Genomic DNA, 27,404 nt, shown 5'->3' on the forward strand with positions numbered 1-27,404 from the left:
CACCCTTATTTAAATATAAGGATCTCCTAGTGGGACCTTTAAACTGACCCTGGCAGGGTTTCTTGTTGTTCTATTCAGCAAATAAGCGGCAAGGTCCGCGGCAGCACGCAAAGCAGGGTGGGCACCTGCCTGGACCATAAAGTGCTCCCCCAAGCTAGATAAAAATAAGAGCGCTCCCAGCGCTTATCAGTGAAAATAAAGCGCTCTCAGCGCTAAAGGAAATGTAAAGCGCTCCTCAGCGCCAGCAGGGCATCTCAGCGCTCCCCAGCTCTGAAAGGCAGGAGAGAGCGCCCTCAAGCCCAAAGTCCAGCAAAGTCCTTAGGCAGGCAGGGGGGCAAGGCTGGGCCCAGAGCCAGCTCACTGGGTCTCCAGGCAGGGAGACAATCCAAGTGGCGGTTCTCCTGGCCCCAGCAACAGCAGCAGCCCCCTCAGGATCCTGGAACAGAGCAAAACAAATTGTAAGGGGACACAGCCCCTTCTTATACCACTAAATCCTTTGTCTCAGGGTGCAGGGTGGGGGGAAACCAGTTGCAGCTGGTTTTGGGAGCACCCTTGATGGCTCAACCACCCCTTTCATTCACTGGGGAGGCTAGGGTCGTTAGACGCACCACAGAGGGCGGAGCCAGCATTGTGTGGGGAAAGCCCAGCCCCATCAGGAACCAGGTGCAGCCCGCCCTCACATCACTCAGGCTGATCTCTCCACTCACTCCTGGGCAGACCCATCCAGACTTCCTGGAGCCAGGCTTGCCAGCCAGCTCCAGTCAATCACGCTCCAGCACCCTCACTGCACACACACATCAATGTCTAGACAACGAGACACAAACAAGCCGCACATACCATTGCGCAGCATTCACTCTCACGAGTTCGCACATACCAAACTCGAGCCTGCACTCCCCACGCATCAGGAACTAACATGGACACACACATTCCCCATGTATTCCTCTGGGAGGGCAGGCCAGCCTCACTACACGCACGCACTTTACTCTGGGACACAGGGAAAAAGTGCGCAGAGACCCAAAAAATCACTAACACAGATCACATACTAAAAGCAAAAAGATTCGGGGTGAACCTGCCAGAAGGGCCAAGTCCAACATTGACCCATTGTTCAAACAAAGGACGACCTTCGTCGTTGGCAGTCGCTTCCACTCAACCCCCTTGGTAGGAATGCCCTGTTTAAAATGATGGTTCTGCCCGTCTTCTGTATGTTCTCCAGAAACTCCCGCTCCACCTTCCCCACAGTTGGTTCCGTTGGTTGGGTGGGGTAACCACGACTTTCCTCTGGGGGGGGCTTGAGATCGCGACTGCCCTTGTACATTGCCAGCGGGCCTCATATGATGGGGGAATATGGATGACAAACCCCTTCCTGTACTATCCCATCTCCTGGTGATTCACGACTGGTTTAATGATGGTTGGTCAGATCCCGCTTACCGACTGTAACTGGGCTCCAATTCCTCACACTTTACCAGCAGTAATGCTTACGGTCCTCCTTGCATGGCGGCACACCCAAAGGGATGCTAAAATTAAACTACAAATGCCTGTCTGGCATGGGAATTGGCTGCTGTAGGTTGGGACACTGGTAGGCTTCCAGAAGTGGGACCAGATAGGCATCACTGGCTTGGGGGATGTATGGAGGAATGAATATTTGTCCTCCTTCCGGTAACTGCAGTAAACATACTCCCTACATTCGACTGAATTCTGCAAATACCTCCAGATGCGACATGCACTTGCCCTCCACATTCCCGACCACACAGCATTCCCAGAATTTAGTCAGTTGGAAGCTAAGCTCCTCATAGGATTCGCTGGGCACACTGGATTGGCCCTTTGGAGGAGGAGGATTGGAGAGATGCACTGATGGCCCCTAGGGTGCTCACCATATCGGCTAGGCTCCGCCTCAGTCAAATCTACTATCTCCATTGTGCAAGCAGGATTCTTCCTGACCCCAAAATGCCCCCTCTGTGATGATGACCTAGACGATTTTTACCACATGGTCTGGTCTTGTGTCATTCTCTCCAAATACTGGACGTCGATCGTGGCTGAACTAAGTAGCATACTGGGTTGGGTGGTCCCTCTTAGTCCTCTTGCCATTCTCCTAGGGGTGATGGAGGGGTTAGATGGTTCACGTACTGATAAATTGTTCTTAGGGACTGCCATTTTAGAGGCTAGGATAGACATTGCAGTGACCTGTAAGGACTTGACATATCCCTCCATCGCAAAGTGGCATGGAGGAGTGGGCTGGTGTGCCATCCAAGAAAAATCTGTGTATGAGGCACAAGGCTGTCCGGCCAACGTATCTGGGACAAATGGCTGGGCTTGCTGGGTTGATATTTCCAGCAGGAAATGTTTGAAACTTTGGGGAACAATATGGGGCTTGTCTATCATAAGATAAAATGGGGGGACAGTTCAACAGATGCACTGAAACACTTTATATGTCATGGTGATCCCCTCTTTTTTTGTTGCTCATAAAAACCAATAAAATTGTTTATTAAAAAAAAAGAAGATTGCTGTTAAAAGCATAAAAGCGAAGAAAGAACGTATAATTCTCGAGCCCCTAGACCTGACATATAATTAGCCTCTGCAAAACACCACTATGTCCAGAAGGTTAAACTTATATATGCAGATGCTTTAAGATCTCCCAAAACTCCTATTAAATAGGCCTGCTCCATTCATTTTGCTGTGTGCATTGACTGAGCTAAACATACTTGAAAGGCACTGGTAAAAATAGTTTTAAAGTGTTCACAGCTTCCACATCCTGTAGCAAATCAATGACTCCTTTTGCCTACTCTCCATTTGGCTCTCTGTGTGTGTTTGGTTTTTTTAAGATGGTGGACAACATACAATTATTTTTTTCAAGGCCGCATCTCACCGAACCTCATTAGCATCATTAGAATAGCTTTCTCACATTCTCTTCGCTCAGAGCCTCATGCACTTTCCATAGAGCCAAAGCATTCTGGTTCTTTTGTGGAACCATGTGCAGCTATTATTCTCCTACATCTGAAATATTTCCTGACGACTAAAAAAAGTCTATGATCATTCCAATCCTCAAGAAACCAGATGCTGATCCCACTAGTTGAGGCAACTTCTACCCTATTGCTTTACTTCTTTTCCTGGCCTAAAATCATTGAGTACGATGTCAGCCAGCAATTGTCACATTATGTGGAGGAAAATAAGCTTCTTATTTGATCTTATGGGGTTCCTTCCACTCACACAATGGAACCCAGTCTCTTTGCCATTACTGATGACACCCTTTTCACTGTGGACCAAGCATCAATGCTGTTTTGCGTACGCCATGCCGGAGAGGCTGGCCGGACGAGACCAGTCCAGGTAACACCATTGTTCCAGATGTCAAGTAGAACTTATAGATTTTTTTTTCCATTCGGCCTGGATCTCTCCTCCTGTGCAGTGCTTCTGGAAAGATGTGATTGGCATGATTTCTGAAATGATTGGCATTACCGTTGAATCACTCCCACTGACTGCCCTGCTGGAATGCGTCAAGATGATATCACCTGAAATCTGAGAATAGCTATGAATTGGTGAGGAAAATACGCCAGAAGAAGGAAGACTGGTTGCAAGGCCTGTTAAAGTGCAATGATAATGAGGTGTATGTCACTCTCCAATCCTCTATCTCACAACCCAGAAATATCTGGAGCCCACTATGATTCTACCCTACTAATCTTACAAGTTACGAGAATGCATCCATGACAAACTCAGTGAAGTTACACTTATGATGAGTCGTACAGCACTGTGCCCACTACATCGAATACAGGTTCGGTACACTATGAGGTGTGTAATAGGCGTTGCTCACCAAGTTTACCCTGTTTCTATCCCTTTGTAGTATTTTCTTTATGTTGCCCTATACACGCTTACTGTGAGTACCTGATACTAAGCACGTATACAGCATATATTCCTGAAGGTGCATTTCTATTGATGTTACAAGCTAGTGCTCTAATGTACCACTGTTCAGTGTCATAACCTTATGCCAGACTTATATACATGTCTTACTTGGTCTACACATACTGTTGCCTTGTGAATACTATCACTCTATAATTATATATGACTTTCGCTGATTGTACTATGGCTTTTACATTGCTAAATAAAGATTTTTCTTAACAGAAAGGCTGTTTTGATCTTTTTTGACTTCCGGGCCACTTTTAATGATATTTCTCCTAACATTCTATGCTGCCATCTATTTGACATAGGCATATATGATCAAACACATGCCAGGTTGAAGTCTTTCTTTAGAAACTGCTCTCAAGCCATACACTTGCCTCCTTTCTGTTCTATATTTCGTCCTCTATCATTCCTCAGTCATGTCGGTGAGACCCACAATTTACAATGTTTACATGCTCCCCATTGCTATTCCTTGCATTTTATTTAGTTCTTGTAGGAACTGGGATCACCAGTTCCCCGGGGGTAGCCTGGCACGAGCAGGTAGGCACCCGAAAGCTTAGGTGTTAAGTGACTACACAGCACACGCATCCACTGAGACAGTAAAATGCACGCAATGACTGACGCCACTCCAGGGAGTTTGAGTAAAAATTAAATAACTTTTATCTAGAGCAGAGTCAGGGTAATCAAAAATCACAGTTTCTCTATTCCATCAGAGAATTTCATCAGAGGGGAGTAAAGGGAGCAGTTCAATAATCAATATAGCATGTCGCAATAAACATTTCATTAAAGGATTAGCATTTCATCACTTCACAATAAACCAGGGTAAAACATTTCATTCGTTAGAAGTAACCCTCTCAGAACTCTCTTGGCGCAGAGATAGGCACTTCCTTACGCCAGGGTGAACATCTCCTTAGTTAGGAAGAAACATTTCATTAGGAATTAAATAACCAGGCACCCAGCAAGGGTGGGCATAACATTAGGCAAGCAAACTCTGTAGAGATCGGGCAACATTTCATTATGCAGGAGAACTAACATCCTACCCGGTAAGCCAACATTTCATTAGGCTAGAATAAACATCTCCTTTAACCAGAATGAGCAGGCATTACTCTCATGAAGAGGGATTCAACATTTCAGTAACCAGAGTAATCCTATATATAATCTTATGCCTCAAGACCAGCAAAGCGATGGCACGTTTCAGCATTCCGTGGAGTCCTGCCTAGGGCAGATTGGAGCAATCGGTCCCCCACCAGGGGTTAACTTGACTCAACTTAGGCCCCCAAAGGTGTCTTCCGGGGCTCTGGTCCAGTCGCAGGGCAATGAATAATCAAGATAGCACTGCCTTAATAACACAGTTCATTAGGGCCGTAAGGGGAACAATTCATTAGGGTAAAACCATCCATTTCCTGATGCAGGTCTGGACATTGCATTATCTCCGTCAAGCCAGCTTGCACATTTCATTGCCCGAGAGTAAACATCTCATTATATACCTAGAGGCCTTCGGGTAAACACTGCATTAGGCAGGAGCAAGCATGACATGTGCCCCAGGAAACATTTTGTTATGCAAAGATAAGCATCCCATTACATAAGGCAAAAAATTCATTACAGCAAGGAGCACTTACTTCACTCCATACCTATGGGCATGTAGTTCACCTTCCAGCAAGCATGAATAAACAAATTCATTAGAAAAGCACAGTGAGCATTTCATTAGTTAATTGTAGGCACTCATGAACCATTGCACTAAATAAGCAACGAGCCCTTCACCCCACAATAAACATTTAATTACGTCAGAAATCAGCATAACTTTAAACAAGAGCAAAGCATTAATCCCAGCTGCAGTAACTCATTCTGTGAAGCAGTAAAACATTTCATCAAGAATACCTATCTCCTTATGCAGGCAATCATTTCATTAGACCAGAGAACATTTCATTAAACATTTGCAGAGCATTTCTTCAAGGCAAAAATAACCATTGCCTAAGGTAAATGAGCATTTCATTGAGGCAGAAATAAACGTTCCATTAAATGGGAACACCCAATTCATTGAGCGGCATAAACGTCACCTCTCAAACCCAATACCGGACCGGGCCGGGAAATCCAGGTTCCCATAATGGTTCTGGCCCAGCTCAGGGGCCTGGCAGTCGGGTAGCCGTTCTCACAGGCTCTCAGGGCCAGCAGGGCCCAACTTCAACTTTCCCCTGGGAGGGGCGAACTCGGGGCCTTCTCCGGCCTTCCGCCCACCTCCCCGGGGTTGACCTCACTCTTTGCAGTTAATTAAGGCCAACGGGGCCCAGCAACAGTTTTCCCCAGGGAGGGGTAGGCTCAGGGGCCTTCCCAGGGATTTACCTGTCGTCTTCGGCCTCCCCTCGGGCCCTTGCGATGGTTTTCGGCGGGGAGGGAGGGCTCCGGCCCTCCCTGAGGCCTCACGCAGCCGGGGGATCAATCTAAGCCCCTCCCGGGGTTTGTGCTGGCTGGTGGGGGGGCCATCGCACCCTCTTGGGGGCCCATCGGGGTCCGCAGGCTGTTCCCGGGCCTTCCATGGATTCCACGGCCCGGGAACCAATCAGGAGGCGGCGGAGACGGGACCCGGCCACAACAGCCAATAGCGGAGCGGCACCCGGGGGCGTGTCAGCGGCAGCCAATGGCTGCGCGGCTTTAGGCGGGGGCGCAGCCTATGACGTGGCGCCCCATCACGTGAGGTGGGAGACAGGCTTCAGGCCCAGCGCGGCCTGACTGGAATTCGCGGCGGCCTCCTCACGGTTCCAGGGGGCCGCCGCGGGGACTCCACACGTTCGGGCCGGACCACGCCCACAGCACCACGGCGACGGTGATATCGGCGGCGGCCCTCTCCTGCTACCGGGGGCCGCCGAGGGGGGTCTCCTCACTCCTGGTCCGGCGCTTGGATGATGCAGGCCTCTGAGGACCTGGGCTGCAGCGGTGAGTGGGGGGCAGCGCCACGGGGTCCCGGCACTTAGAGGGTCATAGTGCTTGGGAGCGTAGAATGGTGCCGACGCTTATAGCGCCTCTGGGATCACAGCGCTCTATTGGCAGTAGCGCTCAGCAGGCGGCTGGGGGCAGATTACAGCACCTGACAGTCAGCAGGTCGGCAGTCTACAGCACTACTCAGGGGCACAGTAGGAGAGCGCTGGGTAGGTAGGGCAGGCAGCACCAGTAGTGAGGCAGTCCAAGATACTGGCGCAAAGAAAGGGGTGACAGCGCTGGGCAGAGATAGCGCCTGGGGCAATCAAGGTCGGTAATGCCGCAAAGGCAGCAGTCCCAGCAGTTCAGGGCTAGCGCTAAGAAGGGTGAGCGCTTCACTGGTAGCCTAATTTACTTCAGGTTTAGGCTTGTTAACAGTCCAGGCAAGGCAGGACAGCAGAGGGGATGATGCAGGACAGCGCAGGGGCCCAGGTCCAGACAAAAGGGGTGCAGAAGAGACACAGCCCTGTATCTGGTTGTTCCCCAGCAGTCCTGTGGTAGGGCAGTTAGACTTCTTCTTGGCGCTTGATGGTTGTGGCGCCCTTGTGGATAGTTCCTTGTTTCTTGAAGGGGGGGTTGAGTTGAGGGCTGCTGACAGGATTCCTCAGCAGGTCACTGTAGATGGTCCCTGGGTTACCCTCCCGCCGGGCCAGATCAGTGGGCTAGTTCAGGGTACCTCACTCAACTTGGAAGGCAGCACCTAAGCCCTGTCACTCCCAGTGGCATAGGCCCCTGACTAGGCCCTACCGCCTAAGTCTCCTGCGTGGGTCCCCCAGGTCAGTGATGCCCCAACTGACTGGAAAGTTTCCCTCCCTTTCTTTATATAGGCCCCGGTCAGGTGACCACCCTCTAAGGCGGCAAAAATAGGCTCCGCCCCTATTCTAGAAGGTGCCAGGAGCTTCCCTACTCTAACTGTGGGCAGGCAAGGCAGGCTGGAATGGCAACAATGTTTGGGTTCCCAGCCAGCTCCTGGCAACTAGAATGTGCCTGAAAAGACCACGCTGCAGTAGCAGGGGTCAGTGGCAGCCATGTTGGGGGTAGAGAGAACCTGCACCTAGCATTGATTTTAATATTACACCGGGCATTTCAACCTCACAGGGCCTATACAACTTTATTACAATGGGGGGACATCCTGAATTAGGGGAAGCAAAAGCAAAATATTTCCGGAAAAAGGGCCAAGTCCAACACAACTCCCCCCCAGCCAAAAGCCAGGGTAGACCAATCATCACCTTGATGGGCTTCCCTGCTTGGGGCGGAAAAAGGTGGACGCAGGCCCGTAACTTCAATGGCATCTGCCAGCTCTTCACCATTCAACCCACCCCACTGGTGTTCCCTAGTGGGATGTGGCCAGGACTGGCCTCTAGACAATACAAAAGTCTCTGGCCCTAGCTCTCTCACAGAGTGGGGAGCAGTGGCCCCAGGCCCGTAGTACCATTTGACCACTCTCCTTCTCCTCCTTGCAGCTCCAACCGGCCACTGGTCATCCCACCTGGAGTCCGAACCCTCAGGCTGACCAGCCACTAGGGGCGAGGCTCTCGTCCCCCTATCTCTCCTTCTGGGGTTCCGCCCATTCCTCCTAAGCGGGACACCCTCAAAACCTAGCGTCTAAACCCTTAGGTTGAACTGGTGACAGGGGCGAGTCCCCCCTCCCCCTGCACCCCTTCCCAGAGTTCCGCACCCTCCTAACCGGAGTAGTACCCCTGAGAGTCAAATCCGGGGGGACTCTGGTTTCAGATGTCCCACCCGCCAGGTCCGGCAAACCCTCAACCTGGCCACCCAACCCGGGATCTGTGCCCTGTGGCTGAGCCGGTGACAGAGGAGAGTCCTTCCTCCCTCCGCACCCCCTCCCAGAGTTCCGCACACTCCCACCGGGAGAAGTACCCCTGGAAGTCAAACTGGTGGGGACCTTAATTACAGGTACCCCACCCTCCAGGTCAGGCAACTTCTGAACCTGAATCCCCAGGCCAGGATCTAAACCCTGCGACTGGTCAGAACCCCGAACCACTGGAGCTCCGATTACTGATGCTCCGGATTCTTCTGACACGAGGGGATCCCCTTTACTGGAAGGCACATCAGGACTGCCTAGGCTCCCAACCTGGGGTCCCCTTGTGGAACTCTCCAGGCCCTGTGACTGCGGTTGGGGCACCTCGGGACACCTCCCCGTCTCACTCCCTCTTGTAGATGGGATGTGAGGCCCTACAACCCTCTCACTATCCTGGGACCTAGCTGGGCTACTCCTCACCTCTCCCGCCTCGCTGAGTCGGAAGATCCCTGCACCACTCCCTTCAGGATCACTCCCCCGAACCTCGGGTACGCTGCCATCATTAGAATTTCTTAGCGCACCTAATTGTAAGGCTCTCAGCTCCAACTCCTTAAGCTGAAGCTCGTGCGCCAGCTTCCTCTCCTCCATTGCTAATCTCTCTTCTTCCATTGCGAGCTCTCTATCTTCCCTTTCTCTCTCCCTCTCGTACTCTAGCTTAGCAAGCTCCAATCTCAATCACCTCTCCTTTCTCCTGTCCTCATACACCTTTGACGACGCACTCCTCCTAGATACACTACTGCCTGTCCCGGAACGTCTTCCTGGCAACACATTTCCATTCACCACAGTGTTCAGTAGGTCTAGTCCTTCTGGAGCGCCCGCCTCCCCTGATGTGAGCTGCCCCTCCAGTTCCCCATCCCCTCTCCCCTCTGGGTGGGCCCTTACCCATGCCCTCAAAGCGGTACGGAGCTCCTCCTTTGCGGCTCTCCGCCCAACCGGCACCCCCATCCCCTGACAAAATTCCCATAGCTGCACCACTGTGTACTCTTCCAGGTTGGCCAGCTGGAACTCCATTTTGCCAGGTGGGGACCCAGATTAAATCAAGGAAAGAAACTAGGACGTAGGTAACAATACTGGGTCAAACAGGTCTCTACACACTCTACAGGCTAGATAGTGGGGGCAATTAATTATGCTTGCAGGCACGATAGGTGGCCAGTCTAATTGCGGCGCACTCCGTCTCACTGGAGGGTGCTGTATAGTCACAGGTCCTGAATCCCACCGCTCGGCACCAGTGTAGGAACTGGGATCACCAGTTCCCCGGGGGTAGCCTGGCACGAGCAGGTAGGCACCCGAAAGCTTAGGTGTTAAGTGACTACACAGCACACGCATCCACTGAGACAATAAAATGCACGCAATGACTGTCGCCACTCCAGTGAGTTTGAGTAAAAATTAAATAACTTTTATCTAGACCAGAGTGAGGGTAATCAAAAATCACAGTTTCTCTATTCCATCAGAGCATTTCATCAGAGGGGAGTAAAGGGAGCAGTTCAATAATTAATATAGCATGTCGCAATAAACATTTCAATAAAGGATTAGCATTTCATCACTTCACAATAAACCAGGGTAAAACTTCATTCGTTAGAAGTAACCCTCTCAGAACTCTCTTGGCACAGAGATAGGCACTTCCTTACGGCAGGGTGAACATCTCCTTAGTTAGGAAGAAACATTTTATTAGGCATTAAAAACCAGGCACCCAGCAAGGGTGGGCATAACATTAGGCAAGCAAACTCTGTAGAGATCGGGCAACATTTCATTATGCAGGAGAACTAACATCCTACCCGGTAAGCCAACATTTCATTAGGCTAGAATAAACATCTCCTTTAACTAGAATGAGCAGGCATTACTCTCATGAAGAGGGATTCAACATTTCAGTAACCAGAATAAGCCTATATATAATCTTGTGCCTCAAGACCAGCAAAGCGATGGCACGTTTCAGCATTCCTTGGAGTCTTTATTATTATGGAAGTTTGTAAAGCGCCTGGTTACGCGCACCGGCGTGTCCCCGCGCTAGATGAGAGAGTATGAGGTGGCCAGACAGGGAGGTTACATCAGTACTGACCGGAACAGGTGAGTTTTGAGAGCTCTGCGGAACTTGGCCTCAGAGGGTTCAAGACGCAGCTCCAGCGGAAGCATATTCCAGCTCTTGGCTGCAAGGAGCCTGAAAGATCTGCCAACCATACGAGCTTTGTAAATTTTGGGGACAGCTACCAGCCCAGTGCCGGAGGATCTAAGCATCCGCTCAGGTCTATAGGGAGTGATCAGGCTATGCAGGGGATCGGGAGCCCTGCCCCCGATGATGCGATGACACATGCAAAGTGCTTTAAAGGTGATCCTTTCCCTGACAGGGAGCCAATGGAGGGCCTTCAGAGCCGCTTTAGAGGCCGTTCTTCTCGGAAGCCTCAGCACCAGCCGTGCTGTGGCATTCTGTAGCACCTGGAGACGATTGAGACTTCTAACCGTAGTTCCCAGATAGAGAAGGTTGGAGTAGTCTAATCGCGATGTCACCAGGGCATGCACCAGAGTCTGCCTGGCACCAACGGGGAGCAGGTCCAGGATCTTCCGCAGACTCTTGAGTATACCGAAGCACATCCCAACCACTCGATCAATCTGGGGAGTAAACGATAGGTCAGAGTCAAACATCACCCCAAGGTTTTTAGCCTGCCGACAGGGCACTGGAGTGGTGCCTAGGCATGCTGGCCACCATGCCGAGGACCACACATCTGGACCACCCCCCACCACGAGCACCTCAGTTTTGGTCCCATTCAGCTTCAGGCAGTTGTTAGACATCCAGGAGGCAAGCTCCTGCATGCAAGCACTGAAGCTGGATGCCGCAACATCGGGTGCCCGTGACAGCGAGATGACCAGCTGTGTGTCATCGGCATATGACACTAGTTGGATGCCATGGCTTTCCACAATATTGGCTACGGGGGAAGCATATAGGTTAAACAGGGTAGGGCTCAGGGCAGAGCCCTGAGGAACCCCTTGATCAAGATTGAACATACGAGAGTAATGTTCTCCTTGTCTAACCTGAAAGCCCCTGTCGGACAGAAAAGATTGGACCCATTTCAGCGCTGACCCTGTGATTCCACCCTTGTTCAGACACTGCAGCAAGGTGAAGTGTGCTACAGTGTCGAAAGCTGCACTTAGGTCAAGTAGAATGAGGGCCATCGTCTGTCCCTCATCTACCCCTTGCCTGATGGTCTCAGTGGCCATAAGCAGCGCAGACTCAGTGGAATGGCGTGAGCGAAAGCCAAACTGAGTTGGATGGAGTAGATTGGCTTTCTCCACATATGCCATTAGCTGAAAATTGGCCACCTTTTCTGCCACTTTGGCCAGGTAGGGAAGGAGTGAGATAGGGCGAAGATTATCTAGCCTATCCCAACTTAGATTAGGCGTTTTTTGAAGCAGAAGTACTACAGCCTGCTTCCAGCTTTTAGGTACTGTATTGGATCTAAATGATAGATCCAAAACATCCCTAATATAAGGCTCAAGGATCTCGATACTCCCGGCAAGTAATTTCAGTGAAGCCGGATCACGAGGGGATCCTGACTTGATGGAGCAGCATATCTGCCGTAGACCGTCAGGCGGTGGGGTGAGAAAGTTCTCCAGCCTATTGACACCCACAACCTCTAGTTTACTCTCTCTAAACTCTGATCCCCTTCTCTTTCCTCCTGAGAAGGTGGAGTAGATGGTAGCCACCTTTTCAGAAAAAAAAGCAGCGATGCGATTACATGATTCCTCTGAGACACTGGACGGGTCAACAGGTGAACCACAGAGAGAGATTGCCTAGGGCAGATTGGAGCAATCGCTCCCCCACCAGGGGTTAACTTGACTCAACTTAGGCCCCCAAAGGTGTCTTCGGGGGCTCTGGCCCAGTCGCAGGGCAATGAATAATCAAGATAGCACTGCCTTAATAACACAGTTCATTAAGGCCCTAAGGGGAACACTTCATTAGGGTAAAACCACCCATTTCCTGATGCAGGTCTGGACATTGCATTATCTCCGTCAAGCCAGCTTGCACATTTCATTGCCCAAGAATAAACATCTCATTATATACCTAGAGGCCTTCGGGAAACACTGCATTAGGCAGGAGTAAGCATGACATGTGCCCCAGGAAAGATTTCGTTATGCAAAGATAAGCATCCCATTACATAAGGCAAACAATTCATTACAGCAAGGAGCACTTACTTCACTCCATACCTATGGGCATGTAGTTCACCTTCCGGCAAGCATGAATAAACATTTCATTAGAAAAGCACAGTGAGCATTTAATTAGTAAATTGTAGGCACTCATGAACCATTGCATTAAATAAGCAACAAGCCCTTCACCCCACAATAAACATTTAATTATGTCAGAAATCAGCATAACTTTAAACAAGAGCAAAGCATTAATCCCAGCTGCAGTAACTCATTCTGTGAAGCAGTAAAACATTTAATCAAGAATACCTCTCTCCTTATGCAGGCAATCATTTCATTAGACCAGAGAACATTTCATTAAACATTTGCAGAGCATTTCTTCAAGGCAAAAATAACCATTGCCTAAGGTAAACGAGCATTTCACTGAGGCAGAAATAAACGTTCCATTAAATGGGAACACCCAAGTCATTGAGCGGCATAAACGTCGCCTCTCAAACCCAATGCCGGACCGGGCCGAGAAATCCAGGTTCCTATAATGGTTCTGGCCCAGCTCAGGGGCCTGGCAGTCGGGTAGCCGCTTCTCACAGGCTCTCAGGGCCAGCAGGGCCCAACTTCAACTTTCTCCCCGGAAGGGGCGACCTCGGGGCCTTCTCCGGCCTTCCGCCCACCTCCCCGGGGTTGACCTCACTCTTTGCAGTTAATTAAGGCTCCGGCCCTCCCTGAGGCCTCACGCGGCCAGGGGATCAATCTTAGCCCCTCCCGGGGTTTGTGCCGGCTGGTGGAGGGGCCCTCGCACCCTCTCGGGGGCCCTTCGGGGTCCGCAGGCTGTTCCCGGGCCTTCCGTGGATTGCCCGGCCCGGGAACCAATCAGGAGGCGGTGGAGGCGGGACCCGGCCACAACAGCCAATAGCGGAGCGGCACCCGGGGGTGTGTCAGCAGCAGCCAATGGCTGCGCGGCTTTAGGCGGGGGCGCAGCCTATGATGCGGTGCCCCCGTCACGTGAGGTCGGAGACAGGCTTCAGGCCCAGCGCGGCCTGACTGGAATTCGCGGCGGTCTCCTCACGGTTCCAGGGGGCCACGGCGGGGACTCCACACGTTCGGGCCGGACGCGGCCCACAGCAACACCGCGACGTTGATATCGGCGGTGGCCCTCTCATGCTACCGGGGGCCGCCGAGGGGGGTCTCCTCACTCCTGGTCCGGCGCTTGGATGATGCAGGCCTCTGAGGACCCGGGCTGCAGCGGTGAGTGGGTGGCAGCGCCATGGGGTCCCGGCACTTAGAGGGTCATAGCGCTTGGAGCGCAGAATGGCGCCGACGCTTATAGCGCCTCTGGGATCACAGCGCTCTATTGGCAGTAGCGCTCAGCAGGCGGCTGGGGGCAGGTTACAGCACCTGACAGTCAGCAGGTCGGCAGTCTACAGCGCTACTCAGGGGCACAGTAGGAGGGCGCTGGGTAGGTAGGGCAGGCAACACCAGTAGTGAGGCAGTCCAGGATACTGGCGCAAAGAAAGGGGTGACAGCGCTGGGCAGAGATAGCGCCTGTGGCAATCAAGGTTGGTAATGCCGCAAAGGCAGCAGTCCCAGCAGTTCAGGGCTAGCGCTAAGAAGGGTGAGCGCTTCACCGGTAGCCCAATTTACTTCAGGTATAGGCTTGTTAACAGTCCAGGCAAGGCAGGACAGCAGAGGGGATGATGCAGGACAGCGTAGGGGCCCATGTCCAGACAAAAGGGGCGCAGAAGAGACACAGCCCTGTACCTGGTTGTTCCCCAGCAGTCCTGTGGTAGGGCAGTTAGACTTCTTCTTGGCGCTTGATGGTTGTGGCGCCCTTGTGGATAGTTCCTTGTTTCTTGAAGGGGGGTTTGAGTTGAGGGCTGCTGACAGGATTCCTCAGCAGGTCACTGTAGATGGTCCCTGGGTTCCCCTCCAGCGGGGCCAGATCAGTGGGCTAGTTCAGGGTTCCTCACTCAACTTGGAAGGCAGCACCTAAGCCCTGTCACTCCCAGTGGCATAGGCCCCTAACTAGGCCCTACTGCCTAAGTCTCCTGCGTGGGTCCCCCAGGTCAGTGATGCCCCAACTGACAGGAAAGTTTCCCTCCCTTTCTTTATATAGGCCCAGGTCAGGTGACCACCCTCTAAGGCGGCAAAAATAGGCTCCGCCCCTATTCTAGAAGGTGCCAGGAGCTTCCCTACTTTAACTGTGGGCAGGCAAGGCAGGCTAGAATGGCAACAATGTTTGGGGTCCCAGCCAGCTCCTGGCAACTAGAATGCGCCTGAAAAGACCAGGCTCCTGTAGCAGGGGTCAGTGGCAGCCATGTTGGGGGTAGAGAGCACCTGCACCTAGCGTTGATTTTAATATTACACCGGGCATTTCAAGCTCACAGGGCCTATACAACTTTATTACAATGGGGGGACATCCTGAATTAGGGGAAGCGAAAAGCAAAAAATTTCCGGGAAAAGGGCCAAGTCCAACTGTTCTTCTCTGTGGCTTGAGTGGCTAAAGGGCGGTCTCATTCAGTGACGATATGTTTGCAACTCAAGTGAACTGTGACATGCAGGATGAACAGCAGTGCTTAGAAACCAAACTAAGACAAGACTAAGGTCCTTGTCTTAATATTACTCTACATTTGTAACTCAGAAGGCTCATCCATACCTGCCTCTTCAGCTTGCCACCTGGAAATTATTTTTTACTCATTGCTTGGTTTTATAGACCACAGCCACATGTTTTTTTATCCTCCAGAGTCTCTGCAAAGTGATAAAATATCTACCCAGAATTTCGAAATCCAGTCATTCTGGTGCTCCTTTTTCCATGGCTATACTATTGCAGTGCCCTTATCTCACCCTACTGGCCTACCTTCTTCAACATCTTCATTTGATACCAAATTAGAGCTCTTCTTTAGGTCGCCCTAAAAAAAAAACAATTTTCCATCACTTTTATTCGCTGCACTAGTTTCCTTTGGCCCAACAACTTCATTTTAAAACACTTTATATTTGTCATTACTCATTACAAAACATTGGTCCAGTCTGTTGTCAGGAGTTTCTGACTCCATACAGATCTGATAGACCCCTTTGGTCCTGCAACTCTTATCTGCTTCAATGTGTCTACTTGTCACACTGGGGATCCTTTCCTAACTGGCAGTCAAACACTGAAATGCTGTTCCTCTTAGTCTGTGGTAACCTAGTCTAGGAACAAACACTATTTTTTGCAACACATTCTGAAGCTTTTGCAACATGTTGCTTCTTCTGTCTCCTGTCTGCCAATCAGCTTTCAATGCTTTCATGGAAACAGGATTGCTCCTCTTATCCTCACAGGAATACAATAGTTCACAGTCAGCAGTGTTGAGGATGCAACTATGTTGTATCATTTCTAAGTTCATGTGGGTCATTTTCTCAGTCAGGTCTACTTTCTCACGTACAAACTAAATTTCTAACCTAATATACCAGGTTTATTTGTTTATGTAGAAGTTAAAAAATCAATATAACGAAAAGAAATCATTTTGCACAGCAATCATTCATATTTAGGCTGTTCTGTTTTTAGTTTCTATTTTTGGTAAATTCTGGTAGGGTTTTTTCAGTGTTTTCAATATCTTAAAAAACAGTTGTTATCAGTGGTTACACATTTTCACGCCACTAAAAACAACAGAAAACGTGTTTTCCGGTGTTTATGGAACGTTTTGCTTTTATCATTGCTTGCTTTCTGCACTGAAATAACATGGTATATAGACAGTGTACGTATAGTGTATATGAGGTCCAAAGAGATTTTTGCAAATTAATCTTATTGTATGTAGTACACCATACAATACTTCTTCAGTGAGTCTTTGGTCATGTGCGCTCATGCTTTCCTTCCCATGTAAACTTCTATGAAAAGGCCCTCTCAGCATTCATAGCCCCTTGGGCTGAGAACCGTCAGCTAAGGGACACAGTTGGGATGACTCTTTCTTTGATGCCACATAAAGCATGAAATGATAAATATTTGCGTTTTAGTTCCTGGGCATAAGAAAACTGTGCACCAGAATGGACTAAAAAGTCAATAGCATCCCTCATTAACTCTGAAGATTGTAAAGATGCTTTCAGCATACCATCGAACAAGTCGCAAGGATCTCCTACAGGGAATCACTTCAGCTCGAGTATCAGTTTTGACAGGTCATCACACACATTTTTTATATACGTAGCTGAATCACTACAAATACAAACAATACCACTCCAATCTTTTTTGAACTTGGAAAGAACCTTTTTTGCAGAGCATATCAAGTGACACTGCGTTCCATGTTTTCCAAAAGTCTGGTGTCACGTTTTCACCACTATCCTAGATGCTTGGTGATATATATACTTGTCACTATACCTTGCATTTAATGTTTAAAGCCTGAGGTGTTGGCAATTCACCGACTATCAATACTGACCCACTAGAAACTATGGTCTGATGTATTAAGGGTTTTTACCCATTCTCTGTGGGTAAATGTGATGACACATATTAGGAAAGATTTTTATGAAACTAGCCATTTTACATATCAGTGAAAGAATCAAATGCAGCCAAAATATCAAATGTGAGTTTGATATGTCCTGATTCTCTACAGTTTATAAAATAATTAAACTAAACCTAAAATGTGAAACTAAATCCTGCATCTTTAGACCAAAGGCCATAAACCTGAAAAAAGGAAAAGGAAGAAGAAACAATATTTTAGTGGCATCCCTAAAGACCATAACTCAAGCAGAATAATGTTAGCCAGTCTTTCTTACTGCTAGCTTGTATAAGAAAGTTACATTTTATTGACCCCTTCAGTAAGAACAAAACAACTCTTTCACTTTCTTTTTCCTTTCTTTGAATGGCATTTAGTTTGTGGTTGTGCAGGTGTTTTTTCAGTGTTTATATGTTTTCACCGGTGAGGGCTATTTTTCTTTCAGTGGGGTTTTATCAGTTATTATAGGTTTAAACCTAAAACCCCACAGCCTATTCATATTCTTTAAATCAATGCTGCATCTACATTAGTGAACTTCTTCATCACCTCATTAAATGACAAAAACTAATCATGAGTTAACAGTGATCCTTCTGTAAGTAGGAACATTTTGCAGAGTTAAATGAAAAACATTTATGCAGTTATTATTTATTAAATAATATGTACATGAAGGGGTCAAGAAATAAACATTGTGTGCACGTATAAACATTTCTAGTCAGGTCAGCTTTTCAAGCAATGTTGCTTAAGCTATTTTAGATGTAGTATGCGTAAATATGGGTGCCTACTACAATTTTGCATTTGAATGCATTTTACTTTTCAATAAAGCCTACATGTTAATTCTGCACATTTGTTATAAATTATATTATTTTCTCGATAATATTAAAGCACTTCTATAGGTTTCATCCGCCACAAGACCGTCTGACATGGCACTGTAGAAGGTTGTTCAGCAATAAGCCTGTTATGCATGTTGACTGCCTTCTCCTTCAGATTGGTTAATTCATCATTCATTCGTGAACTTTTCTCAACATTAAGCAAAAATCAATAGGGCTACCCTGCAAAAACCACACCTTAATCTCACTGAAATGGCCCCTGTGTCCCCCTCTCAGTGTACAAAAGAAGCTTGGATGATGTCATCAGTGAAGTCATTTGAAATGTTGTGAGTGACGTCATAGATTACGTCATACAGCATGTCATGAGTGATGTAAATTGTGAGGTTATAAGCAGTGCTTGGTGGGGGCGCAAGTTATAGTTAACTCCGTAAACTATAACTAGTGAATTTCAGTGTTTGTTTTGTTTAAAATTGTATTTGTAGCAGACATTTTCATCTAACTATAACATCACCATAACCTTTGTTTTTTAGGGAATTAGGAAGGCCTTTTTAAATGTAGAGTAAAATATTATGTCCAGATCTAACTATAACATCAGTTTAACCTTTGTTTTTTTTTTTAGTGAACATATGTTAATATGTTGCTGGTTCAATATTTAGTCGCTAATTCGTTTTTTTTTACAAATTATGTAACTGTAGTATAGTAGTTCAGTTTCAAATATGTGTTTTAATTATGAAAGTTGATTTTCCTATCAAAATCTTAAATGTGTCCCTTAAAGTCCTCTGTCTTTCCTGCTAGATGCCACAGTGTATTATTCCTTTATAGTTAGCCAGCTTTTATGACTAGCTTATCATGCTCGAGCATTTAAATGTGCCTGAACTCAAAAGAGTAACCCTGTGCAAATCTGTAAAAAGTGCAGGTAATTCATTCATTGTGGCTTCATCGCGAACACTAGAGAGTGCTTCAGACCAAGTTTTTACTTATTGCTGGATTCCCGTAGCTCCTCAGTCAGTAAGATATGTTGTTATCAAACTGTACCTTTTTCATTTAAACAAATGCACAATTTCAATGTTGCAGTCAAAAGCACGGCATCCAGTTCAGAAAAGAACAGAACTTAGTGATGAAGAATTTCTCCAATGGATGACACGTGTTGGAGGCACACCTGTTGAGATTCTGGCAGACAAGGAGCTTGTGAAACTCTTCCTTCCAATTTTAAAAGCAGATATTAAAGTACTCGAGAATTTCATGTGAGTACATATACTGTATTTATAATGCGGCAACTTAGATATTTAGGATGATTAGAAATATGTGACCTATCCCACGTGGACCACTGTTGGCCAATCAAGACCATGTGACATGTCTTTCTGGAAGTTCTGCACCAACTTTACATTGCACAGCTTTTGAATACTATAAGGGATGTTATCCACTTAGCCTGTTATATCCTTGCAGAAATGTGTGATTCATTCACAGATCTTCAACGTACACTTGCACTGAAAATGTTGAATCACTTGCTGAGGGATAACCTTCCTTTTGGCGTGTGGGTCCTGGGAGGGAGTGTCCAGTGCCCAATCCTTTCTGGGCACCAGCAAACTCCCACATGATGCGACCTGGCACTTGCTTCCGGACCCCTTTACTACTATGCATATGACATTATCAGAGACATCAAACACTTATCTGATGAACTTGGGAGGGAGAATCGCAGCCTGAGTAAGGAGGCAGGTGATTATTGGATTTTTTTTCGCAGCCTGAGAAAAAATGCAATCAGTGCTCCTTCCTTGGGCACAGACACGCGTGCCAGAGAATCATCAACATGTAAATATTTAAATAGGCATCAGACATCCACAATATTGCACATTAATACTTCCCCACCCCAGCCCTCTCCCCTCCCATAGCTGGTTTACAAATGAGGGAGTGCATTCCATTAACATTATAATAACCTATATCATCTGTGTTCCAAGAAGTAACACCTCACCGCTAATGCTTACACAGGATGTCTGGAGTCAAAACCTCTTGCCTCAATATCTCTTGTGTCAGTAGATGTTGTCCTTGGTAACTGAACTTTTATGATGTGCTGCTCTTTGTTTTACATATTTATATATATCAGAAAATGAAAATACCAAGCAGTGGTTCTTGCTTTATATGCTTCAATCCCACTCTCCATAGGTTGACAGCCTTGACCTCTTAGAAGAGTTGCTTTTTTTTTAAAGTCATAGTCGTGCCAATGAGACCACACCTGTCCCTTTCATAGAGCCAGATGCTGTTTGAATATTTTTCTTAGGCTAAAATAAAATACAAAAAGCACTGAGTCCTTGCTTGGGCCCAGAATTATCGCTAACATGTAAAGCAGATGTAGTTGGTAAAATGCCCATGATACCAAGAGCCACCAATCAAGATGTGGTTTTCAATGGTTTTTCTCTGTACTCACCATGCATCACTTGATAATTAAACTCTTAATGAATACAAATTGTGGGTGAACAAACTTTGTATTTTTAGAAGGTCCTCAAGAGCTTGTGGTTAGAAATGGAGTGTAATTTGATCCACTCCAAAGTCTAGTTTACTTATAATGCTAGGTAATTTTGATGAAGTTTGTTGAAAAGGACACCGACTTACAACATAAAACCAGAACTCTAAGGAAATTCAATAGATAATATCAAATGCCATACCATCCTGCATTCCCACACTTCTCCCAATTACAGGCGTACCCCAAATGTGTGGGTGGACTTATCATCTAGTACAGAAAACACTCACAAATTGGACAATAGAAAGAACAAGAAAAAAACATGGAATGAGGTTAATATTTGGGATGTGGATAGTGATGTTTGATCCCGGTGTCAGCTAGCACCTTGTGTAAACTATCAACCCCACATATTTCTGAAATCTACTCAACCTGGGGTATCCAGGGTGGTGTAGTTTCTGTGAATGTCATCAATTTTCTTACCCATGTTTCCTTGCAAACCTGAAATATTGATTCGCAACTGAATTCCATCTTATTTCAGTGACTGGATGTTGTGAAATTAGCAGGTAACAGCAACTGACCCACCACCTAGTGTTCTCACATTTCTACCAACAAAGTAGCTCACATGTGGAGGTGGGCCTGTCATAATGGAGAGGAGCCGGGCAAAATCGTGACCATGTAAAGTCAATGTGGTCTTCACACAGCTAACGTTTTGGCCTACTTCAGTCCTATCAATACAAAAAAGGCCTAGACCTTGTAGGCACTTACAAATTCTTTTTGGGTATACCATATGTTGCATAAATATTACAAAACTTACTCCCCTTTCGTTAATTATTGGGGTAGTCGGTATATCCTGGAAGTGTGCCTCCTTTAACATTCGCCCATTCCCTTACAGTAGAAGTAAAATTCAAGTTGCAAGACAAAAAACACACACATACACCTTAGTGTCAGCACTATAACACAAGCAAGACGAAAAAAGTGTGTGAGAGCGAGATGGCACCTCACCGGTGCACCACCAACGGGAACCTGGCAGGTACTCACCAGGATAGCCCTGTTCTCATCATTGGCACCATCAAGCTCGGAAAGGAAAATATGTCCAAGAAACACAAGAGGGAAAGTGTTTTTGTGGAAGTATGCAGTGAATACAAAACAACCAATAAAAGTGTCAAAAACAACATATAAACCACACGGCAACACAGATATGCAATTTTATTCTGTCTCTTGTGTTGGGTGTGGAACCTAAAAAAGTGAGTGTGGTTACTGACTATCCAACCAACACCACTTTACTTGCCAACATGTTTCATTGCCATCAAATTTTTGGCAATTTCTTCAGGCGTCATACATATTAAAGCCACTGCATAAGGACAGACTAGTCTTCGCAACTGAAAGACAAATAAAAACACGTTTGTAACGACCTGCCTGTGGTACATGTGCTATCTCATCCCAAACACATATAACTCAACCTTAATTACCCTCGATCGTCCATCTGTACTCGTACCAGCCGGGAAGGTAGTGACCTCATGGAACTGCAACTCCAAATGTGGGTTCGTTGATCCTTCCCCTTCAATTTGCTGTAAGGGTTTTGAAAGGAGAGAAAGTATACGTACTTTACTACTGTGTTCCTGTCTCATCTGTAAAGCACAAAATAGCGACCTCATACTGTCCCCAATAATTCAGGAGGATTTATCAGCTAAACTATCTCTGCCTATCTTTTTTAAGGACTTTCCCAACCATCCAGGCTCTTTACTTCTTAGCGAGCTCGTGAGGTGTATCTAGCTTGAACTTGGCATTTTGTGTTGTTCCCACAGTTACCCGTTCATTAGTTTTTGTTGGATTTGTACATTGTCCTTCAATAATGCGGCCGACATCTTGAACTGGGAAAGGTCACTTTTTAAACAGGGTCTCTGCCAGTCTCGGTGCAAATGCACACCGAATCTCTACTCATTATCTCAACTTTTCATGTTAACTTGTCTCTTTAAAAAAGGTTTGAAAACCCCTCATTTACTCCCCCATAATTCGGGTATATTTACACTTTACTCAGTCAAAATGAATCGGCTGATCTAAAAGAGTGCCGAGTTATCCTATCGAGTTTGTCGCCAAAACCCTTTAATTCGGCCGGTCTTCTAAGGTGCCGAGCTATCAAAGTATAAATCAACGTGTCAAACAACCCCGTGAATCGGCCGATCTTATAGAGTGCCGAGCCCTTAAATCGAAGTTGTCCCTGAAGCCCATACTCCTTACCGCAATGGTGGAAGGTGTCCGGCGTCAACTCCGCCTATGTTTAACTAAACGGACCCATGTATTATATTCCCAAGTTTTAGTGGCGTGTTGTCGCGATAACGCGGCCGCCATTTTGGTTCGGGAAGAGTTCCTGAGTAAACAATGCTAATTCATGTCTTGACACACTCTCGCGAGATCTCGATACAGTGTCGAGAAATTTTCAATTAACTTTATCAGTCTTTACAAATTGGTAATCTGTTAATGTATTTCAAATATCTTGAATATTTTCATACAAGACATATAAATAGGATTTTTCCGAAAAAAGGGGGAGGAATGCCACCTTACCCCATTTTTAAAAAAAGGAGAAACTCAAATACCTATTTAAGACGTCTCTTATTTTTATTTATTTTTAGTGTTTATAATGTGGCACTGCAACCCATCTCTGTATATAAGGTGTTTCATAGCCAATATAGCACCAGGCAGGCCCCATGGAACCTGCCTTTCAAAACTGGGTGGTCCAAAGGACATCGTGAGACACTGGTTTCCACATAGTTCAGGCGGCAAACCTGAAATGTTGTAAAAAGTAACAACTGCCATCAAGGGCATAGGGGGGAGTAGATGTAGCCAGGTTACATTCAGAGTAAAATCCTGGTAAGTGATCACGCGCGAACACCCAACCAAATGCCAAAGAACTATCATATTATCTGTTCACATTCAATGTCTACTTCAGTCCTATACAATACCTCCCACCCATTCATTTGGGTACTGTTTTTAGGAAAAATATGGGAAGGTTGGGTAGTAATGTTCATGCTGTATGCCATGCGTTCTGGAGTTTTATGCCACCAAAACGGGCAGCTATTGTGATTTATTTTTTAACACATATTTTGACACCTGCATGGCATTCTGGGTAATCAAACGTGCTGAGATTCATACGAAACTCATCAACCTGGATTCCAATGGGTCCATTTTTAGGTCTCGCCTAGCGATGCAGCGCATGCGTTGCTCGCTCCTGGCGAGTTCCATTGTAATTGGTTTGGCGCACTTGCCAAATCCGTGCAGAACGAACTCTCAATAATCTACAGTGTTTGCTGTGGGGGCACGGCACTTCGGCACGCTTTCACTTTTTTTACGGCGTTAGGAGCAAGCAGCAGCACAGACTAGCTCACCCCGCCCCTCCCAAGAGCCGTAGCAGCGTCCCTGTAGATTATTGAGAGTTCGTTCTGCTGCACACACATCTCTGGGAAGGCTGCACATCACAGGCATGAACATCATTGGGGCCGACCCAGCATCTCGACCCTCTGGAGTCGGCAAGATGAGGACCACGGAACTGCCCGCTGATAGTCACACCTGTTACAGAAGCGTGCAAAACAGCAGCGCAGTTTGTGGGATATGTGGTGTGAACATTCAATGTGACAAGAGTAAGTGACGCCTGGTTCACTAGCCGGAGACACGACTCGCACTTTTGATACACAGGAGGTCAAGGGTGACTGCTGTTCGCACATCAAAACAGCATTTTATTTTCTTTGAAGTATTTCTGAAGAGTATTATGCATTTTAGGGATATCTCGATCCACACCAGCAACCTAAATTCTTCGCAAGGTAGATATTCTGCACAACAAGGGTTGAATGTGAGTACAGGCACCTTCTGTTCAGGGGAGCAATCTGACCTAAGCAGGCTGGTGTCCTGTCCATCGCTGCTTTGAAAATGGCCGAGTCAGTCACCGTTTTCTGTATGAAAGAGTTTTGCTTGAATTAGCTACCTATGTCAAATGCAATTTAAAGTCATGTTTCTTTGTGAATTACATTTCTGCTGTAGCAGGGATAACGTTTATTCGGAGTTAAGCAAGGACTCCATGGTTTGTGCTGATGGCATGCAGAAATGTTATCAGGATTAATAAGATATGTGTCTAAGCGCCTAAAACACAGTGGCTTTGCAGCGCTACAATTCTAATCAAATATAGCCCTTTACCATCACGAAGACCATTTCACACTGGCTATGACATGCTGCTTGCAGCTGGGTCACTTCATACAATACAGCATTACACACTGACATTCGATGTAAGCATTGTCATGTCACATTCCATAAACTCGGAAACAAAGCACAGTGGCTCAAAAGGGGTGCAGAAAGGGGTCAGAAGGGCACTCCTCGTCTCCGATGGCCATATGAAAAGAAGCTTCATCGCCCCCACCAAGGGTACCCGTATCGAGATGAGTGGTCTGTTCGGGCCTAAGATGAGTCACTCACAGTCAAGGGGCGGGCGTAGAGATCATTGGTGCTACAGGTGCAGTGGCACCGGCCCGAGATGAGCAGTCTGGTCCAAAGCTGTGTCTCTCACAGTCAGGGGGCGACGGCGTAGGTATCATTGGTGCTGCAGGTGCAGTGGCACCGGGCAGCGATCAGCAGTCTGGGCCGAAGCTGTGTCTCTCACAGTCAGGGGGCGTAGATATCAATGGTGCTGCCGGTGCAGTGGCACAGGGCCAGGATGAGTTGTCTGTTTGGGCCAGAGCTGTGTCTCTTACAGTCAGGGGGCGTAGATATCAATGGTTCTGCGGGGCAGTGGCACCGGGCCAAGATGAGTTGTCTGTTTGGGTCGAAGCTGTGTCACTTACAGCCAGGGGGTGCAGATATCATTGGTGCAGCAGGTGCAGTGGCACCGGGCAGCGATCAGCAGTCTGGGCCGAAGCTGTGTCTCTCACAGTCAGGGGGCGTAGATATCAATGGTGCTGCCGGTGCAGTGGCACCGGGCAGCGATCAGCAGTCTGGGCCGAAGCTGTGTCTCTTACAGTCAGGGGGCGTAGATATCAATGGTGCTGCCGGTGCAGTGGCACAGGGCCAGGATGAGTTGTCTGTTTGGGCCAGAGCTGTGTCTCTTACAGTCAGGGGGCGCAGATATCAATGGTTCTGCAGGGCAGTGGCACCGGGCCAAGATGAGTTGTCTGTTTGGGTCGAAGCTGTGTCACTTACAGCCAGGGGGTGCAGATATCATTGGTGCAGCAGGTGCAGTGGCACCGGGCAGTGATCAGCAGTCTGGGTCGGAGCTGTGTCTGTCACAGTCAAGGGGCGCAGATATCATTGGTGCAGCAGTTGCAGTGGCACCGGGCAGCATTCAGCAGTCTGGGCCGAAGCTGTGTCTCTTACAGTCAGGGGGCGTAGATATCAATGGTGCTGCCGGTGCAGTGGCAACGGGCCGAGATGAGTTGAGTGTTTGGGTGGAAGGTGCGTCACTCACAGTCAGGGGCGTAGATATCAATGGTGCAGCAGGAGCAGTGGCACCGGCCCAGGATGAGCTGTCTGTTTGGATCGAAGGTGCGTCACTCATAGTCAGGGGCATAGATATAGTTGGTGCAACAGGTGCAGTGGCCCAGGGCCGAGATGAGCAGTCTGGGCCAAAGATGTGTCACTCAGAGTCAGGGGGCGTAGCTATCAGTGGTGCAGCAAGAGCAGTTTAATGTCCTTTGATAGCAGGAACCAACCCGTGGGCTGAAGGCAAGAAGTGGAGTGGAGGAAACAGGAAGCATAATGCCAAACACATGAAAGTTTTAGGACCAGACAGTGCTGATGTTACATATATTAAAATGTCTTTATCAAACACTACTAAACGAGAAAACCTGAAATTGGTGTTGGCAGGCTACACATGAAAGAACCCTTTTAATCAAAACTAGGCAACAATCCAAAATAAACAGTCCTTGCAAAAAAAGGGAAATTCATCAGAAAAAATATGGTTAAAAAAATATATATATATATTTATTGTGGTCTCTGATGCTCAATTAAAATGAGGTATGTGAATCAAATGGATTTGCATAGGATCACACAATTGGGGTAAGCGGGGAAGATAGGATATGAACTCAATTTTCTTGGTTAGGCCTGGTGGTATTCAGCCACTGCATGAGTGTCTCGTTCTCTGTGCTGTCACCACTAAAGGACAATGCTTTGCGTGAATTTATTTATTGGCCTGAGTTAGTACACTCTTTAATGAACAGAAGCATCACACGTTAATTCAGTCTGGCTCCATGTATGCGCAAAGCGTCTTTGAACTGGGTTAAGAGTACGGGAAGAGGGGAGTCTGTTTTTAGGTTAGGCTGGAGAGCGCATACGCTACTCTGCGAGGCATACTGTATTCAGGTATCCTTGAAGCTCTGCCCACTCTCTGCCCATATTTTTCATTGGCTTGTGTCATCATCCTTTGTAAAGTTTGGATTTTCATTAGTGAATAGGCTTAGTAGTCCCTCCTTAGTACCGCCTTGTCTCATTTTGTAACCTCCCATGAGGACACCCCATGTTGCTCGGAAGACTTTAATTACAGCCTCCAAGCACTATTTTGCATTATGGTTTACAACACGCTCTCCCGCAATCCTTTTTTTCTCTTTTTCATAACTCGGCACGCCGTGCTGATACAGTGGCGGCTGCGCCCTTGGTTTATTTGCATCACCGAACACTTCCGGAAGTTTTTATTTTTATATTTCTTCCCTTTTTTTTTTGTTAACAAGCGCCCCACGCTGCGCTTTCACCTTACTGACGGCTGCGCCTCTGTCTTTAGACGAGCCGCATCTACAGTAAGGTGCATGGCCAATATTAAAGTGAAACAGCGGCATGAAGGAGCTTCACAAAAAAAAGCATTTGTTTATCAACTTGAC

At 47.3% G+C, this 27,404-nt stretch overlaps 1 protein-coding gene across 4 annotated transcripts in view; it reads left to right on the forward strand.

The window, feature by feature from the left end:
- The window catches only part of OLAH (oleoyl-ACP hydrolase), a 247,455-nt gene that overhangs the window by 162,423 nt on the left and 57,628 nt on the right, over nucleotides 1-27,404 (forward strand). For all 4 annotated transcript variants that reach the window (XM_078663601.1, XM_078663600.1, XM_078663599.1 and 1 more), the window contains exon 5: nucleotides 19,173-19,342. In XM_078663601.1, coding sequence (XP_078519727.1) covers nucleotides 19,173-19,342 — 170 coding nt within the window. The remainder of the gene's footprint in view (nucleotides 1-19,172; nucleotides 19,343-27,404) is intronic.

Source organism: Lissotriton helveticus, chromosome 10 (genome assembly GCF_964261635.1).
Source record: "Lissotriton helveticus chromosome 10, aLisHel1.1, whole genome shotgun sequence".
Lineage (NCBI taxonomy): Eukaryota > Metazoa > Chordata > Amphibia > Caudata > Salamandridae > Lissotriton > Lissotriton helveticus.